Source organism: Chroicocephalus ridibundus, chromosome 1 (genome assembly GCF_963924245.1).
Source record: "Chroicocephalus ridibundus chromosome 1, bChrRid1.1, whole genome shotgun sequence".
In the NCBI taxonomy this organism is placed as follows: domain Eukaryota; kingdom Metazoa; phylum Chordata; class Aves; order Charadriiformes; family Laridae; genus Chroicocephalus; species Chroicocephalus ridibundus.
This window is the reverse complement of record NC_086284.1, coordinates 5697675-5717770: the sequence shown is the minus strand read 5'-3', so window position 1 is coordinate 5717770 and position 20096 is coordinate 5697675. Positions and strand designations below refer to the sequence as shown.

The window sequence follows — 20096 nt, the reverse complement described above, 5'->3', positions numbered from 1 at the left end:
TACTTTCAGTAAAGCCTTTCAAGGCATGTGCTGTTGCTAATGTGTTGTTGCTAATATAATTTCATTTGTAAGTGATCTGTAGGTACAAAGTTGCATTTGCACACATAGAGATAGCATTACGGAAACTAGTGAAAAAGAATCCAGCAGCTAATGCAATTCTTTTCTCTTAAGAAAAAAAAAAATAAATAAACAGACTAAAATTCGGGACTTTGCTTTTCTTAGTAGGTGTGGAAAGAAAAATGTATGGGATAGGGTCACAGCTGCCCAGACACCAGCATGGAAAGCACAAGAGAGCGCTTCGGATACAGGAGAATGGGATGGAAGTGCGAGGTGTTTGCTTTCGGTTGTTTTCTGACAATTTCTTGGGAATGTTCAAAACTCCAGTTGGCCCCGATGACCCCTCTGTTTTTTGATCAAAACACAAGACTTGGAAGGAAAACAGTATAACCTGGCACTGCGTGTCTGCCTGTCCTGGCGGGCGCAACCCAGTAAGACACTACGCTAAGAAACTGAAAAAAATGTTGTAAAGATAATTTCAAAAGATTCTTCTGTACATCCTTTAAACACAAGGCCGTTTATCTTTGAGCTTTGCCTAATATATCATTATCTCTGAGCAGAAACTTAATAAGCTTCGGCTGTAATTTTGTTGGAGTTAAACATGAAATCATGTGGGTGGTGTATGTCTCACCGTGTCATGGCTTCCCAAGGAAAAGTTATCATCATTTGTCACTATAATACGGTGGCAAAAAGCATAAAGAGAACAAGCAATACAGTCATTTCACATCAGCTTTCTGTGCTGAGCTCGAGCTCCCGATGACTTGTACGCAGTGGCTATATTAAGAAGCAGGCTGTGCCATAATTGAATTAAAGGTGCAAAGGCATATAGGGCTGTGTGAACCCCCCGGGTCAAGCTGCAATTGAATCAAAATCCTCTCTCCTTCCTACACTGCTTGGCAGAACTGCTGACCAAAAGGTTCGCAGACCTACAAAACGCACGCAGGAGTCCCCCCGCAGCTGGGGACGCACAGTTACAGAGATAAAAATCCTGTGACCTTCAGCTTCTATTTTGCACGAAGAAAAAGGCTTCTAAAAATATTTCACCACCGTTTGCCTTCAGAGAGCAGCCAGCCGATTTACATAAATGAAACGGCTCCTGTCAAGGAACCGGTGAGGAAAAGAAGAAAATTATCTATCTGCCCCGAAAATCTGTAGCAAAGATAAGAGCAGCATCAGCCAGGGGAGGGGAGATTTAAATGCTTTCTTGTCTGAAAGGTCGCTACAAAAAGCAGAGAGAGTATTACAGCCACTTAATGATCTCTGTCGCTGTGATAAATAAGTAGGAGCCTCTCCAGCAGTTTATTAACAAACACTCTGTAGGACAGTACAAAAGGCCACGACATGGGGCTATTAGAAGAGTGTTTTCACTGGGTCTGATAAAAAAAATAACCAAAACCAACACAAAACCTACAGAAGATTAAGGTGGAGTGGTAAGAAAAAGCATTCCTGGTAGAGCTGACATTGCATGCGCGGTCACCACTTACCGGTTTCGGTGTTCTCGTGCTCCGTGTCGGTGAGGGTGAGGTTGGAGTTGGCCCGGCTCGACAAGCAGGAGCTGCGTCCGGACTTGGTGTTGCGTCCCCAGAGCCTCACGGGGTGCTCGGGCGACATGACCACGTCTGCCTCCGTGTCGGCATCCGAGCCGGCGCTGATGGAGTAGCCACAGTGGGGCAGTCCGATATCAGTCCGGTACAAAGTCCCGTGTGTGGGCGTCACGTCTTCAAGACCCAGCTCTCGCAAAGAGAAGTTGGCTCCTGGGAGACAACACAGCAGCCTGGTTACTCTTTAATAGGGGATGCTTTCATCTAGCACAAATCAGTGGCAGAACCATTCGTCCTGTGGGGGACAGCAGCTCTCAAGTCCTGATGTCATACCAAAAATTCCCCTGTTTTATGGCCTTAGTTAGTGGGAGGCCAAGTGACCACGCCAAGACCAAAAAGCAGCTGGATTCCTACTTATGGAAACTGACAAAAACTCAACGTGTTCAATGAAATCATCAAATTTTAAAGCAAAGACAGATGGAGAAACGGTGGAATTCTTTAGGAGAGGCAAAAAGTAATCTTCTTGGGAGGAAAGCAAAATGAGGCATGCAATGATTAAAAGTCCTACCGTACACCTGGCAACTCTACTACAATAGGAAATTTGAGTGAGTTCTGCTCGTTGAAATCCCTGAAATTACATACTGGGGATTTAAATTTCCTTTGGCGATCTCACTTTCCCCTTGCTGACCACTCACACCTTGACTCAGTTTAGCTATTCATTCTGATACAGTCACAGCAGAGGTTATTTGGCTGCAAATAGATGCAATTGTTTAGCTGGCTAAAAATATAACCTGAAAAATTACTTTTGAGTTCATGTCTAGTTACCTGCAGAGCTTCAAAATGAGACCAAATCGATAGGAATGTGTATTCAAATATTAGCACACTTTGTTCGGAAAGTTGCACGGGAAAGCTGGGGAGAGCAATTAGTGGCTCCATTTTAATCCACATGTATTTATGAATGCGTGCTTTTCTTTTTCAGCCCTGAATGTCTTTAAAAGATTTTTGGCCAGCCATGAATGCCTTTAGCTGCACTGTGCATTTACACGGCACAGTGCACCCCTGCTCCTGTTACGCTACGCCTTGATGGGGCAGATTAAGGAACTTTATCTACAACCGGTAGGAGGCATCAGGCCCTGGATGGTGTCCAAATACCAACACCGGTGATCAAATTCAGTCTAGCTGGCTTCTTCCCGTTATTTCAATAAGTAAATCCCCTGCAATAAAAAGAGAGGTGGAACCTGCCAAGTCTATGCACAGGCCTCAGACTCAGTTTTAGAGCAGTGTTTGCAGCTCAGGCATGTTTCGACAAGATAAATCTGAATGCGTGATCTCCAGGAAAGTTCAGGCCCAAACCTACCTTTGAACAGTGAAGTTCATACCTACTCACTAACATCAGGTCTGGACCTCAAGGTTGTACCCAAAACTCAGTTATGATTCTCTCCCAGCTCAAAACCCCAAAAGTGTGTGGCTCTCTTCATGTTTACATTTGTTGATGTTAAATATGTCATGGTGCAAAATGTGCCTCCAACAGGAACCGTCAGATTTCTACTTTTCCAGAGTCTGGTTTCACGCTTGGGGAAACACCCTGGCTTGTCCCTGAGCCCTGCTGCACAGGGAAGGTCTCGTGTCATAGCACACATGCATCGAATGGTCAGCTGGCCCCAAGGAGATGCTGTTTTACTACACCTTTTCATTCAGTTGACTTTGCAGCTCATAGTGAACAGAGAGAAGATGTTTGAATGCAAGGTGAATAACGGGAGTGGACAACATTTCCACGTAAAGCTCAGAGAAGGAACTGTTTAATGTTTAACTGTTTAAAGGAAATAAGCATGGCTCAGCTGGTTATGGATCTACAGCTCAAACTACATAAAGCATATAAAGCACTCATGAACTTCACACCTTTTTAATTGACGGAACAAGACTAAAGCTTTCAGACAGAGTGGACAGATAAGGTTGCATGGGGCTCACACCTCTGTCAAATCCTAGCGCCTTGCTCGGGGAGCAGCATGCAAGCTTGTGGCAAATTAATCCATTTAACTTGATCGCGAAGCGGTCTGAGAGAGCGTCCTCTACTACTCCATGGCGTGAGGCAGCAAATGAACTTGACCTAAGTTATAAACACCAGGAAGCAGTATCTCCCCAGAGACCTTGCTCTTCTCTTCCAGTTTTGACTTTTGTGCAAGGCCAGGATAATTTTTAAACCATCCTCCATGGAGTACTGGAAAATGCCATCTTTTGGTTTTGCTCGCGCACTGGTGGCAAGTTCCACCTTCCCCTGAAACAAGCCACACTCAACATCATCAGACACATCAATGTGCAGCACGACTGATGCTCTCCAGTAACAGCAGCTCATAAATTATGAAAAATGACTACTACAATTAACTGAAAATCAAATTTATTTGCAATAAACAGCAGGAGATGCATCGATTTTCATATTCTATGCTCACTGTTGCCTTTTAAGCTGGAAGAACTCAAGTCAATAGAAGGAAGATAATAAATATCTGAGACTTTTTAATTCAGATCTGGTCTATTTTTTCCTGTGCTGACTTGCACGTTTGCTGGCACTCTTACTCTAGCTAAAACCATTTAAATGCTGACTTGTTTATTTACTGAATTTATTTGGTCATTTTGAAATGTTTCCCTCCTCTGCCTTCCAAACCAATGCAGGAGAGAAATCCTCTTTGCCGTGTTGATGTTGAGCAGGCTAATAAGCTTGGTTTCAGTTGGCATGAGGCCAAGCAGCACCACAAAGCGAGGTCCATTCATGGCTTTCTGCCAGTGGAAAATGTGGCACAGAAAGTCTGGGGTTATTGTTAACACTCTTCAGGCCATTTTTGGGACTCTCAGGATAAACTTGGAGAAAATTATAAATTGAAAAATCTGTGGGTGATATAGCAGAAGTAGAACTGGCACCCTGGCACGGTTAATCTTAGCTTCTTCTCAATTAATTTCAGCTACTTAGACCAGTGGTTGTTACTATTTCTCAGTATAACCTAAAAAATTTTGCTAGGGAAGTATGAACTGGTGCATAAGAAATTCATACTCCCTGTCAATAGACTGTCTTTTCTTATTTATCTTTTGTGGGCTTCTTAGGAGAAGGCCGTGGACCTGCATGGCCTCATAGACCCTCAGGTTGAGAACCGCTGACCTGTACTAATTCACGTCTATCCTGCATGGTGAATATATTGTCTGAAGTGAGCAAACTCAATGACCTAAAAGGTTCTCTTCTCTTTATAACTTCGTAGATTCCTTAGAGAAGATGAAGTACTTCAGAGTTGCTAAGAAGGAAACTCCTTTTATGATTGAAAAGTATTACTTACAACACCTACTGGCCCTTTTGTTAATTATTGCCTGTTGCGGTTATCCTGAAATACAAACACCAAAGCTACTTCTGCGAGTCATTTTGCTTGTGCATGCCTTAAAGATGAGTCTTGCACCAAAACCACAAGTGCAGGGTGTTTGAAGAGCGAAATTAAGCAGCCCCCAAGTTAAATGAGTGCATTAAATGCATCCCCTTTGAGGAATCAGCTTCTCCAGACTGCAGAGGGTGTGCTTGGAGCAGCCTGGGTCAGCTATTTTATGTTCATAGTCTGAAATGCTGCCTACTCCATTTGACTTGCTTTGCCATTTTATGCCTTTCTTGATGGACTTCTAAAAATAATTTATGTGAAGCCCTGCTTGATTTCTGAACTAAGACACTTGTGTCTCTACAGAAAAATGAAGATGAGACTGTAGCAGGGGCCAGAAATCTACCTCACGTAGACAGCAGCAGCAGTGAAAATGTAACTACCCTGACTTCAGGCTAGCAATAAAAGGGAGAAGATCTGGAATCTCTATTAGGACTCTGGAGCCCGTGCTAACCCTAAAATCCCAACATGTTCACAACTACGGTCACCCATATTCACCAAATCAACTCCTGTAAATTCTGAAAGTGGTTCTTTGCCTAACCTCTCATATCCATCTCAGCCCTACAGCCTGCAGGCCACGTACAATGCCAAGGGTGGTTTATCCCATCTGCAGCTTAATTGCTTCCCTCCTTCCAGGCTTCTTGGGTTTTGCTGTAGCCCAGATGGATAGGGCAAAGAGTGTCACTGTCCCCTCATTTTCTTCTGCCTCGGCATCCCTGTTGACTTCCTTCATCACGGAGCAGGCACATGACATAGTGTCATGGTTTAACCCCAGCCGGCAGCTAGAACCATGCAGCCTCTCACTCACTCCCACCAGTTGTGATGGGCGAGGGAATCAGAAGAGTAAAGGTGAGAAAACTTGTGGGTTGAGATAAAGACAGTTAATTAGGTAAAGCAAAAGCTGTGCATGCACCAAAGCAAAATAAAGAATTCATTCACTGCTTCCCATTGGCGGGCAGGCTTTCAGCCATCTCCAGGAAAGCAGGGCTCCATCATGCAGAAACTGCTTGGAGAGATCCCATGGGCTAGGGCTCTGGAAGGAAAAGGGGCTCAAGAAAGCTGGTTGGTATTCAAAGACCACTTCCTCCAAGCTCAGGATCGGTGCATCCCTAAGAGAAAGAAATTGGCTAAGGGATGCAGGAGACCTGCATGGTTGAGCAGGGAGCTTCTGAAAAAGCTCAAGTGGAAGAAGGAAGTCTACCATAAGTGGAAGAAGGGACTGACCCCTTGGGAGGATTACAAGAATGCTGCCAGAGCGTGCAGGGATGAAACAAGGAAAGCCAAGGCTGCCTTGGAATTAAACCTGGCCAGGGATGTCAAGCTCAACAGGAAGGGCTTCTACAAGAATATTGGAAGCAAAAGGAAGACCAGAGAAGTTGTGGGCCTGCTGTTGAATGAGACAGGAGCCATGGGGACGGAGGATGCGGAGAAGGCGGAGTTACTGAATGCCTTCTTTGCTTCGGTCTTTACTGCTCGGCCCAGCCCTCAGGAGTCCCAGGCATTGGGGGAAGTAACGGGGAAAGAAGACGACTTCATTTGGGTTGAGGAGGATTGAGTGAGGGATCAATTAGATCAATTAGATATTCACAAGTCCATGGGCCCCGATGGGATGCACCAGAGAGTGCTGAGGGAGCTGGTGGAAGTCACTGCTGGGCTGCTCTCCATCATCTTTGAAAGGTCCTGGAGAACAGGCGAGGTGCCTCAGGACTGGAGGGAAGCCAATGTCACTCCAGTCTTCAAAAAAGGCAAGAAGGAGGAGCTGGGGAACTACAGGCCGGTCAGCCTCACCTCCATCCCTGGAAAGATGATGGAACAGCTCGTTCTGGGTGTCATCTCAAGGCATGTGGAGGAAAAGAAAGCTATTAGAAGTACTCAACATGGATTCACCAAGGGGAAATCATGTCTGACTAATCTGATAGCCTTCTATGACGGCATGACTGGATGGATAGATGAGGGGAGGGTGGTAGATGTGGTCTGCCTTGACTTAAGCAAGGCGTTCGACATGGTCTCCCACAGCATCCTCATAGGGAAGCTTAGGAAGAGTGGGCTTGATGAATGGACAGTAACGTGGATAGATAATTGGTTGAAAGACAGAGCTCAGAGGGTCGTGATTAGGGGCACAGAGTCTAGTTGGAGGTCGGTGACGAGTGGTGTTCCCCAGGGGTCAGTACTGTCCAGTCCTCTTCAATATATTCATCAATGACCTGGACGAGGGGATAGAGTGCACCCTCAGCAGGTTTGCTGATGACACAAAGCTGGGGGGGTGGCTGACACACCGGAAGGCTGTGCTGCCATACAGAGAGACCTGGAGAGGTTGGAGATTTGGGCAAAAAGGAACCTTATGAAATTCAATAAGGGCAAATGTAGGGTGCTGCACCTGGGGAGGAGTAACCCCCTGCACCAGTACAGGTTGGGGGTGACCTGCTGGAGAGCAGCTCTGTGGAAAGAGACCTGGGAGTCCTGGTGGACAACAGAATGACCATGAGCCAGCAATGTGCCCTCGTGGCCAAGAAGGCCAATGGCATCCTGGGGTGCATCAAGAAGAGTGTGGCCAGCAGGTCGAGGGACATCATCCTCCCCCTCTACTCTGCCCTGCTGAGGCTGCACCTGGAGTGCTGTGTCCAGTTCTGGGCTCCCCGGTTCAAGAAGGAGAGGGAACTGATGGAGAGGGGACAGCAAAAGGCTACCAAGATGCTGAGGGGACTGGAACACCTCTCTTATGAAGAAAGGCTGAGGGATTTGGGTCTCTTCAGTCTGGAAAAAAGAAGACTGAGGGGGGATCTTATCAATGCTTAGAAATACTGAAAGGGGGGGTGTCAGGAGGATGGGGCCAGGCTCTTTTCAGTGGTGCCCGGGGACAGGACAAGGGGTAACGGGCACAACATTTAACATAGGAAGTTCCATCTCAACATGAGGAGGAACTTCTTTCCTGTGAGGGTGGCAGAGCCCTGGCACAGGCTGCCCAGAGAGGTGGTGGAGTCTCCGTCTCTGGAGACATTCCAAACCCGCCTGGACGCGTTCCTGTGTAACCTGCTGTGGGTGACCCTGCTCTGGCAGGGGGTTGGACTAGATGATCTCCAGAGGTCCCTTCCAACCCTATGATTCTATGATTCTATGATTCTATGTGTAATGGTTACTTGGGAAGACAAACAAATGCCATAACTCCAAATGTCCCCCCCTTCCTTCTTCCCCAAGTTTTTATTGCTGAGGATGACATCACATGGCACGGAATATCCCTTTGGTCAGGTGGGGTCAGCTGTTCCGGCTGTGTCTACTCCCAACTTCTTGTGCCCCTCCAGCCTGCTCACTGGCGGGGCGGTGTGAGCAGCAAAAAAGGCCTTGAGTGCTTAGGAAAAAATAAAAACATGAGTGTTTTACCAAAACTGTGTTCATTCCAAATCCAAAACATAGCAATATATCAGCTGCTAGTAAGAAAGTCAGCTCTGTCCCATCTGAAACCATGACACATAGTGAAAAGGTCTCCTGAGCAGGCAGGGACTTCTCACGCCATGTCAGTACCGTGTAGCGTGTGCACGAGGGGGTCTGGTCTCATGGTGGGAAGTGGCAAAGGGCTGTTGGAAACAGAAAGACTAAGACACAGAAAATGTGTCTACGTAGATGCTAACGAACACAGGCTAGTGGTATCCCACTTAAGGGCATTGGTTTGCACGCATCCCACATCTGTGCATCTCATCTGTTCCTTCCTGCTCTTTTTCCACTTATCTTTCTTTTGGCCTCAGAGTCTTTCAAAGGTAGCCTCCCACCCAGCCCCAACTCTCAGCTGATTGACGCTTGCTGCTTACCACAGCATCTGCTGAAATGTGCTCACCTGCTCGGCAGAATTCATCGGCCTCCTGGTGCACCATGTCTTTGACCCGATTGCTGTAGGTCAGCCTGGAGTCTTGATCATAAGCCTTCAGGGTCTCGCTGGAGCTGTAGGACTTCTGGGGTACCTTGCTGTCCTCACTCTCGGCGGAAGAGCTGGTGTAGCGGCGCTCAGTGTCGCGGCGCCGAGTCAGAGATCGATACGGTTTCCTTTCTTTTACATCCATGGCACCCTTGTCTGAGTATTCAACATTAAAATAATGACGTCCCTGTGGTGATCAGATTGGAATAACCTGAAAGAGAGAAGAAAAGAAATAGCATTTAGGTTCATGCCTTTGGGCACCTGAAGGTTAATTTGCCTTCTTTATGCATTCTTGCACCGAACAAAAGAGAGGTTACTTAATGGACTGCAGGAAAACCCTTTTAGAACAATTACTGATGGAAAGCAAGTCTCAATTATGTGTGAGTCATTTAATAATTGCCACAGCTAGCGGGACACATACAGGCAGCGGCCTGCATCTGTCTGAACTGGGCACGCACTTGGGGATTTCAAACTGATTGTGATTTTCTGTGTCTTCTTTCCACGGGAAGTGATTCAGACACCTCCAGGAGGCACGTATTTGGTACATCAGTCACCTAATCTCTGGGAAATCAGGCCATGCTGAAATGTCTGAGCCGGAGGACTTTGGAAAAATGCTGTCCTATAGTTTTCAAAGTGTTTTGATAGATTGTGGGTTTAGAAGCAATGAACAAAAGAATAAGAGACAATGTAAGAGGAAAGTGGGAAGGGAGAGGGAGGAAAGAAGAATAAAAGGGTGGCATATGGATGGAAATTGTATAAAAAATATCTTCCTATTCAGAGGGTTTGTCTTTACTCAGATGGAAATGTATTAGAACTTAGCAGAGTTGAGAAAGTGTAAATAAATGATAGTGCTCTGCTTCACGTAACAGCGTGGCCTGGGATTTATGCCTGTGGGAAAAACAATGTATATACGCACCGGTGTACAAGCATATATACCTGCACACAGAGAAAATTGATATCAGAAGTAAAACACGTATTAAAAGTGTTTTTGTCAAAATAATTAATAAATTGTATTTTCACTTTAAGTTTATTAAATGCAACAGAAGGCACAGGGGAAAAAAAGTCAATGACTTGCAGCAAGATGATAAAATATGTTTTTGAATACCTAAACTGGCTTATGAGGAAAAATACTGATAGAACCCACAAACCAAACACTGAAATCTGTAATTACAGGCTGAGTTTCTCAGGAATTGAGTCTTCCTGACCACTAAAGAACAGACGCTGAGCCTCTAAATGCCATACCAAAATAGTGTTGTTTACTAACAGTACTTCAGAAAGGAAGAGAATCAGAAAACACCCATCAGTTCTTCGTCTTTTTCATAGCAAATCTCTATAGAGATGCATTGGCAAGGACTGAATCACATGCTGTTGGCATTTCTCTCTTGAAAGGCTAAATCCTGAACATCCTGATGAAATCTTACTCCTCCGTGACTCTGAGACCCCAGCCTGGCTGCAGACACTGTGCCCTGGGTTTGTGGAGCAGCACAACGCAGCTACGGCGCAATAGCGGAGGATGGATGCGCTGTGAGCTTTGCAGGTCACCTTAAAGGGATGTGGTGGAACATAGCGTTTGTGGCTCTCAAAACTATGAGCCTGTGAGGGATGGAAGACCCGAAGCACAGGTCCTGGTAGCCCACAAATCGTAATACTAATGCAGAAGCTTGAAGACAACATTTTATTATGAATTCCTCACTCGCTGAGCTATCTGGCACAAGCATAGCTAAGCGAATTCTTGAACTGAAGGGAGGCTGCAGGAGGGAGCAAGGCTGTGAGAAACACCTGCAGCTGGGCAAAGAAAGAGAGAGTCCCACTCCTATTTCTGCAATTCTGACTTTGCTAAGACTGGTCTCAGGGTTTTGTCCCTTTAACCTCCAAAATGAGCTTTGCAATGACAGAACCTGATTCCGAGGGCTTGTACGGTTTCTGTGGCACTCTTCCCGGAAATTAAGACACTACTTAAAAAAAAAAAAAAAAATCCACTTAATTCTCTCCCAGTCTATTCCAGTGATGGCAGCAGACCAAGTTCACACTTCTTATTTGTCAGCAAAACGCATAGAAACTATTGAACACAAATGGGAAGATGGGAGGGAAGAGGAGAGTGTCTTATAATCGAGCTTTACTTAAGTCATCCGCAGAGATTCGAGCACCACTTTGATTTCAAACATGTGTTTAAACCCTCGGAACTCACTGACTTAAATTCATTCATGAACTATGTAAGTACAATACGGTGAATGCAAATGGGATTACTCACCGGCCAAAATTTACACACGTTAAATGTTTTGCAGAATAAGGGTCTGGAAGGTGCAAAAACTAAGGCCTGAATGTAGAGGCAATAGGGAAGGAAATGGTGTCATGCTAAAGGGCCAATTTAACATAGTAATAGTGTGTAAGAGATCTACCAAATATTGGTAGATAATTTACTGTGTTGAATCAAACATATTGGTACTTTCACACTGGAGAGTAGTATCAGGAACTGAACATCTGATTGCTTTTCAGTGCGCTTTCTTCCTCCCTTAAAAAAAAAAAAAACCAAACCAAAGCTTTTTTTGGCTTGAAAAATTGTGACTTTTTTTGGCAATTGTTATTGAATTGCTTTCTCTCCTTTATACCTTCTCTGTTTGTGTGAAATCCTCAAAAGGAGCAGGTTTGTTATACCTTTTAATAAAACACCTTAAAACAGGTTCCTTCGCAACGGCGCTGTAGTAAGAGCTGTTATAATGAACACTGAAATTGAGGTTTATTGTCATGGGGGACAGAGATAGCAAAATGTGGGCGAGAAGCGGTTACTATACTCTATACGAAAGAGAAGAGGGAAGGTGGCTTCTCTCTGCTCATGAGTATTGCAGCAATTCCTACCAAGGCCAGTCATTTAAAAACCCTCTAGCGGGAGAGGCACACGTGCCAAGAAAACCCTTCTGCACAGTTAGAGCCACGAGGTACAAACAGGGTCTGTAATTACCATTAGTAACCTTGCAACTTAGGAAATGGCCAAAAAAACATCAGGAAATTGACTGAATTCCCACCAGATGAAGGTTTTTCTTTTCGCAAAGAAAGGTGCTGAAAAACTGAAATTCCTCCTACAGTTCATCAAAAATAGCCCTGTAAATTTGCACCATTCACATGCGCATTCCTCTATAACAGTGCTTCAATTCCCAATTCATTCATGTCTTTATACATTTAGCTCTCCTCAGCCCTTTCTTTCTCTCTCTCTTGCCACTTATAAGGAGAAACTTTTCAACTAGAAAGGTCACCCCCAAAACACATAATGAAGATTTTTTTTTAATTTTTATTAGTTTTAAAGAAGGAACTGTTGCATTTAACTGACTGAAGTAAATTTCCAGCACCTCTCCATGGACATGCAGTTCTTGTCGTCTCATTTTTATGGCCCAATTCCCAGATGGTTTAGATACCTTGCCTTCAATGGAGTTGTGTCGTCAGGGGATTTGCTTCATAGTGTTTCTGTGATAGATTATTAGTTTTTATCTGCTACTCCTTGTGTCTTGATTTCACCTCTGTTACAATTTCACCGTTGCCATCAACACCTCACATTTTTCCTGACTTCTCTGGCACACGGTGAATACAAAGAATCACGCTCGTCTCAGTTACATACTCCACCACCAGTTTCTTTCTGCCTCTAGATCATGTTTGCTCCTCATAATTTTAAAAGCTTCCATAAACTTGCTGGACCTGATATTAAAAAACAAGGCTTCTAAATATTGTCCTTTCCATCCCCTCATTCCTTCTCCCTCCATAAAAGCACAAAAGCCTTCTGCTCTGTACCATTTCTATTTGAAAAGGACTTTCTTGTCCTATAATGCAGTGTTTCTGGCTCGCTTTGATTCTTTCATCATATTGCTGTCTGCGTAACATATCAAATTTCACTTTTTTCAATTTTTTTTCCAGGCCACTTAATGGCAATAGCCATTCTCACTTTTGTGAGTGTACAATCCCAGCTGGACCACAAGCTGCTTTGGAGCACGATTCACAACAGAAGCGTCCTTCAGGCTTTACTTATTCAACTCAGAAAAATCCCACTGACCCCAGAAAGGGTTACTCACCATGCTAAAGCCTGTAAAACCAGACTCCTTGACATAGCCATATTTTTCAGAGGTGTGGGACTCTTCTCGCATCCTTGCATATATGTCAAGAAGCGGAACAAAAAAGCAGCTTTCTAGTGCTGGTGCAGTAGTGCAGTAAACGCAATGCTTATTTGCAGCTCTTTTTATTTTGCTTTTGCTTTGGTTGGCTTCCAAATAATCCTTTTTATTATGTTTTATCCTTTATATCTATCCCTCTCATTCTCGGTTCTGTTGCTTTTTGTTGCTCTTTGGAGCTTTGATTAACCACACCGGCTTTGTGCTGCAGAATCGCACTCAATGAATGGCAAGGGGAATGATTTATTTTCTGAGTCACCGCTCAAAAGACAAACTTCCATCAATCAAAACCCAGACAAGAGAGTGTGACACCACAAAGCGATATGCTAGGAGGCGCTTACAGCAAAAGGGACAGGTGGTCTTTGATAGCTGACTTACATTGCAGGTCACTAATCACAGAGATTAGCAGCAAGGTGATAGACAACGCCTGTTCTGGAAGGCAGCATGTCATATCATCCAATTTTCTGTCAAAACGTGAGGGTTTAAATGGTGGAGATAGCTTTATGTGTTTCCTATATAGTTATGGCAACAGGGGGATTGAGAAAGCTGGAAGAGTGAAGTACCTTGTCTCCATGAAAGCGTGAGCACGAATCCTGGTGGGTTGAATCCGTCCACCTTTGTGCTGGGGGAAGCAAAGCTATTTCCCGTAGTCGTTTGTTTTCCTCTGCAAAACTGCCTATGCAAAAATGGCGTCGTCTTACTTGGCAGGGCCTGCTTTTTGTCTTCTTAAAGCAGATCTTCTCATTCCGCTGCTCAGGGCAATTTTTTCCTCTATTTTTTATTGCTGCTGCCCTTTATAGAATGAGCACAGCCACAGAATACCGAGCAGCAAGCTGGATTTTATTTGCAGTCCTTTGGGCTCCACAAATCGAATCGTTAACTAAGACCTAATGCTGGTAAGTAGTGAGCAAGTATCCTTTTCTTCACTTTCTAGAGGGAGAGATGAGGCATGGGAAGTCAAAGTGACTTGCTTAAGGTGGTACAAGAAGAAAGCAACACAACTGAGAGCAGACTCTTGATCTCCAGGGCAGAGTCTGGTACTGAGCCCTGGATTTTTTGAGGATCAAGTCACCTACGCACAGCAGAATACTTAATTTAAAAAATCTTGGCCAACGCATGTTTGAAGTCTTTGTGTGAGAAGAGTAGTATGAACCTCAGGTATTATTAACAAGATGCTCTTTCATGTTTTGACAGTGCCCTTCAGTCAGAAAGACTGTGGAGCACGTACAATTGCAGTTGTGTCTGACCAGTGAAATCCCATGGTGAATGATGAAGACTCCACTCAGAGTCAAAAGAGAGGCAGTTTTACGCCACATTGTACGTTAGTCTTCTCCAAAACACCAACAGATATTGGGGTCAGGCCAGCAATGTTGTTTGGGAAGTTAGCTTCAACTCAGGATCCTAAGCTGCAACCAAAGATGTTGTGAGTTCAGATGCTTAAATGACTTTGTGGCTGCGGTTATTAATATCCTACACCAAGTTAAGTCATCACTCGACATTTAACATTTTATTTGAAACAACGCAGTGCACCGTGACAGTCCCACCACACTTCCATGATGATGCGAATGCCTGGTTTGAGGTTCCATATTCTGGTTTCATTACACAAAATGTTGAACCTGGGAAATCTTATTTGGCCATTTCCATTTGTCCAGAAAATCTGTGATACGCACCTAGTCTAAAGCACAAAGCCAGCGTAAATGTAGTATTGAATGTTCTGATGTATTCAACAGATATTTAGGCATGTACTTAGGGGTGATTCAAATCAAATTTGTATTGCCAGGTGATCAGAGGCTGCAACTATCTTATCTTAGCAAATATACAACCATGGCTTAAAGAGTGTGATGCTATTTACCAGGTTTCTGGGAGATTCTTCTATAACATAAAAGACCCCTGTGTTTTTTATTAAATTTTAAGCTTCAGATTTATAACAGAGGTTCAAATCCCAGGAGGTCTTTGTAGGAAATAAATTAAGCTGTAGGTATAACATCCTCTCAGGTTTTTGGCAAGGGCTTTGGAAAGAAGCAGGCACAAGAGAGAAGAATGAAGAGTCGAGTTAACACTGCTTGGCTTCAACCCAGTGCTCAAAGAAAGTAACAAAAACTCCCTTTTCTGGTCTCAACCACTAAGCCTTTCTTCTACTGGTAAGAGACTTGCAAGGCAATTGGTAACGTCCTGTCCAAAAGATGTGGTTTGTGACCTTTTCGTAAATAAATCTAAAACTGCAATGAGCTGGAGGCCCAGAGAAGCTGGAAACAGTAGTTGAGATTTGAAGCACGCTGGGAAAGCATGAAGGGGGCTGGCATGCAATTATCTCAATTATTTCTGGTTTGCAAACCCCTAAGTCTTCCCTCATGGGCTGCAGCCTTTAGCCTCTGCTAGGGGAAGATTTTGGGGCCAGAAGTTAAAAAAGCTTTCGAATAGTTTTTGACTAGTATAAGCAGTTTGCAGCTGCAGTCATCAGAACCCTGCTCTGGCTTCCCGCAGAATGGAAATTTCTTTGGAAACAATCTTAGTTTTATATTGAAATACTCTTTATTAGTCTATTTAGTCATTCTTGGAGGAAGTGAGTTTTTTTTCAGAACCTCAATTTAATAGATAATGCATAAAAGGTATTTAAATAAATGCCAGAAAAGCCAGCCTGACAACGTAGACTTATTTAGGTTCAGCCTGCAAATTTTTCCTGTCTCGTTATGTCAGACTCAAGGTTTGGGTGTGTGATGTGCCAGAGAGCCACAAACTGTGTGAAACCAGCCTGTGTATCAGCAAGTCCCGGACTTCTTTTTCCTCCAGAAAAGAAAAAGAGAACCCGTTTTTTCTTCTGAAAAACAACAAAATGTATTTGATAATCTCTAGTCATCCCCTAGACAATAAGAAAAGACTGGTACGAGGCTCACTCACGGTGGTAAGCTTAGTGCCTACTCTTGGGTGAGCTTTGGATTTAATTCTTAGTGGTCTGCTGGGGCTACAGGGAACCTTTATTATAAAATGGTGGCCCATACGAAAATGTAGCAAGAATCCCAAGATAGTCTGCATGTACAACTTGTGTCATAGAATCATAGAATGGCTTGGGCTGGAAAGGACATTTAAAGGCCATCTAGTCCTACCTTCCTGCCATAAGCAGGGACAATTTTAACTAGATCAGGTTGCTCAGAGCCCCGTCCAACCTGGCCTTGAATGTTCCCAGGGATGGGGCATCTATCACCTTTCTGGGCAACCTGGGCCACTGTCTCACCACCCTCATGGTAAAAAATTTCTTCCTTCTATCTAGTCTATATCTCTCTCAGTTTCAGTTCTAGGAAAAACAGGAAGAAACAAAGGCTCTGTGTATGGCTGCACAAAGCAGAACTAGCAATCTTGGTAAGGCATCAGAGGCCAGTGGAACTGTCGTTTACACAGGAAAGCTTTTTATAGGGTTGTGCACTAAGCGCTCAAACAGCTGACTATACTCAACAGCTCATGCTGGTTGTGTGTCACGCAGTTGTGTCTAGGAGTTGACCATCCTGTGAAGAGCTCCTGAAATCATGCACAGGAGAATCATTGTACTGGGTCAGAAGAAAGGACCATCAAGCCCTGTATCCTCTCTCCCAGTGGTGGGTGCTTGGAAAGAGCAGAAGGGGAAAGTGGTTGGGAACAGTGGTTTAAGGAATCAGGTTTGTCCTTCCCCTCGATACATTTCCAGAAAAGTGGGGTTCAGTAAATATTTTAGCTGGACCACTGTGTTTGATAGTCCTTCGTGGACCTGTGTTCTGAGAGTTTGTTTAATAAGATTTAAAATTTAAATATTTTTGGCCTTTGCAACGTCTTGTGGGTGGTCCTAGAATGTGATTTTGTGTTGTGTGAAAAAGCACTTGCCTCCTTTAAACTCGCTGCCTGCCGTGTACAGGTCTTGTCTCTTCCATGGGGATCTTGATGAACTCACAGCCCTTTCCATAAGAACAAAGCTTTAAACTCATACCCACTCTCAGATGTACCTTGTTTATCACTATTGTGCATTATTCCTGCTGTCACAGAAGAGAACTGAATGAAGGCTGGAACTCTTTTGGGAAAGAAGGCATGTCTGCCTTTCCTCCCTGCAGTCCCCACTGCAGGATCTAATCCTGCCCCTAAAAACATTGACACTAGCAGGAGTGGTTGGGTTTGCTGCAGGAAAACTTAGAAAGATAAAACCATTGGTAGGTAAAGTTTAAAGCATAAACCTCGTCACGTGTCTGTATCCTTTTGTAAAAGTATCACGACGGTGTGCACCTCGTGAAACAGCTCAGAGCCCGTCTCCTGTTCTACATCCTTTGGATGCAGCCCGGTGTCTGAGCTGCTCACAGGGTGGCAGCTTGAACTGAAGGAAAGGTCTAATGTAAAACTTACAATATCATAATTTTTTTATTTATTTTTTTTTTGGCTTGGCTGTGAAAATAATAGAATAGTGGTTTATGCGTGCATTAGCTTTCACTCCTGCTATTGAATGACCGGGGATGTCATAGGCTGAGCTGGATTTGGAGGAATATGCTCAAAAATCATAGCTAGGAACAGATTCATTTTATACCTGCCTATTTATTAACACTGTTTGTATAGACACTCTGCAGACCTCTTTGACCGAGAACTTCCTGCGGCAGGGGGAAGCTCTCACCTAAACAGGCAGGACAAACAGCACAGGGAAAAGAGTATTACCAGCCCTCTTTTGCAGGTAAAAACAAGTATCTTGCCCAGGTCCCAGGCTTCAAGTAACTAACACCCAAAACTCCTGCAGGATTAGTTACAAGGCCAACCTGTCCTTGTCTTACTACGGTATCGTGTGTAAAATTGTCCCTGCTCGTGTCGCAGATGCTGTGGTACTGGCTAGTCTGTCCTTGCTTTCCTTCAGCAGGGAAAGAAACAAGCCTGTTTTCTTGTTCTGATAAAATCCCCCAAAGAGTCCGACTTCAAACTAAGTTTATTAAAATATGAATTATCTGCAAAAGGACTGCAAAGGCCCATGAATTGATTCCTGATTTTCTATGGACTTATTTTAGGACTTCTCTGTGAGATAATCAGAGCGCATTGAGAGATGTTAGAGATTGATTAATCAGTATAACTCCCACTGTGTCTAAAGCTTCACTTTCAATTACGCATCAAGCTTATACAGTAGGCAGTATATTTTTCTTAGGTAAAATGCCTATGGGGGGAAAATGGAGAGATAGAAATAGTAAATTAGAAATAGAAAATAATTGCTATTTGTTTTTTTCCCAAACAAAGGGCTCCCTCATTGGAATAACAAGGAAAGGTATCACCCCTAACAAAGGATTTTAAGCAGATGCAATCCCTCATACAAAGCGAGAACTCCATCCGACATCTCCACAAATTGCTGTCTGCTTGAGACAGACTATGCTCTGGCAAGGGGACTGACACCTGATTGCTGGGTGGCAGCTCAGCACATACAGGTACTGCCAGCGAACCGCCAAAAATGACCTCGCTGCACTCTTCCAGATGTACGAATGCTGCAGGACTCCAAGATGTGTTAAGGAGGGCACTTAATAAGGTAATCATAAGGGATACTGTAGCTCAGGTGAAAAGATAAAACATTGCATTTGTATTGTCCTTGCAAAATTCTGCCTTTCTACTTGCCCAAAGATATTGGAATAACAGCAGGGTTTATTTTTATTTTCTTTTTTTCTTTTTTTTTTTTTTTACCACCATGGTAAAAACTCAGAAGGTAAAATTTAGAATCTGATTTTATGCTTCAATTGTAAATCTACATGGTGGGGTGAACAGGCTGCCCATAAAAGTAGAATTTGTCTCACCTAACTTTTAATATCAATCATGGAAACACCTGCAGCCACACTAGTCGTGCTTGATTCATTCTGCAATCAGTGAAGAAAAAAAGTAATTTCTAGGGCAATATTCATTTAAAAAAATATATTTTAGACATCTATTACAGACATAGATAAATGATTCCCTAGAAGTGATTCTCTCTATTGACTCCAAAGAGACCCTAGGTTGACTCGTTCAAGAGTAGGAGTCGAAATTCAGTTGGGTTAACCACACTGTAGAGTTCTTCATTCATGTTGTTGCATGATTGTAATTTCTTAATGATTTAGCCATTCAAGGAGGTGCGTTTGCATCTCTCCCATGTTACAAGCAGAAGAGAGATGACCAGAACACGGCCAGGCAGGATGCCAGCAGCAGAGATTGCACAAACCCCAGCTCCTATTTGCCCTTCAGAAGCCTGTTTGATGGAGTTCTGGGATTCTGTGCCAGTATTCATGAAAGCCAAATATATTTTCACATTTTTCAGTAGATAAAATGCTAGGTGAGAGATTAAGTGGTTTATCCAAATCCAAACTGGAAACTAAATTCTGGATTATTGTTACTAAGATTGCTAATTTAGTGACTAAGTGATAAATTGTTCGGTTTGCCATAGGAAAACATTTTGTATATGACTTTCTGGGGCAAAACAGAATGACTTATTAAATCGTTCTTACAATAAAGAAAAAGTTTTTATATCATTTAACAAAATGAGCGGATAGGCTCCCTGGTCTGCTGAAGGAGAGCTTTGCTACCATGCTTGGGAATCCAGTTTGAGGAATAGTCAGCAAAAAGACATTGTGGGAAGAAATGGCAAAAACGAATGAGAGGAGAAGGCAATTGAAGATGTAAACGGCTCTTCTTAGCCATACTTTTAATGACTAGTTAGACCAAAGATTAGAAGTAATTGAACTAGCTCTCAGTCAACAAAAGATGCAAATAGATTGTAAAGCAGAGTAGGATTACATTAATTTACACTAAACCAAGAGTAATTAGTTAGTGTTTGTGCAGTGCTTAGAAAGCAGAAGGTGCTTTATAAATGTTAATTATTACTATTTGTTTCAAATAGATGCAACACACACAATCTTCTATGTGTTTTAGGAGGTAGAAGACAAAAAAGCAAAACTCAGTTACAGGCTCCACCATTTCACTGAGACCCATCAGAGCATTTTTGGGAAAAAAGACAGAATCTTTTTCAGTGGATATCTCTGAATTGTGAGCATTTCATTGGAAGTCATAAGGTGACTTTCTG

General features: G+C 43.5%; 1 protein-coding gene across 9 annotated transcripts in view; it reads right to left on the bottom strand.

Annotated features, from left to right (window-relative positions):
- Positions 1–20096, bottom strand: part of TENM4 (teneurin transmembrane protein 4) — a 1293844-nt gene that overhangs the window by 354598 nt on the left and 919150 nt on the right. For all 9 annotated transcript variants that reach the window (XM_063326345.1, XM_063326336.1, XM_063326383.1 and 6 more), the window contains 2 exons: positions 8835–9123; positions 1542–1811 (listed from right to left, as the gene is read on the bottom strand). In XM_063326345.1, coding sequence (XP_063182415.1) covers positions 1542–1811; positions 8835–9057 — 493 coding nt within the window. In that variant the 5' untranslated portion in view covers positions 9058–9123. The remainder of the gene's footprint in view (positions 1–1541; positions 1812–8834; positions 9124–20096) is intronic.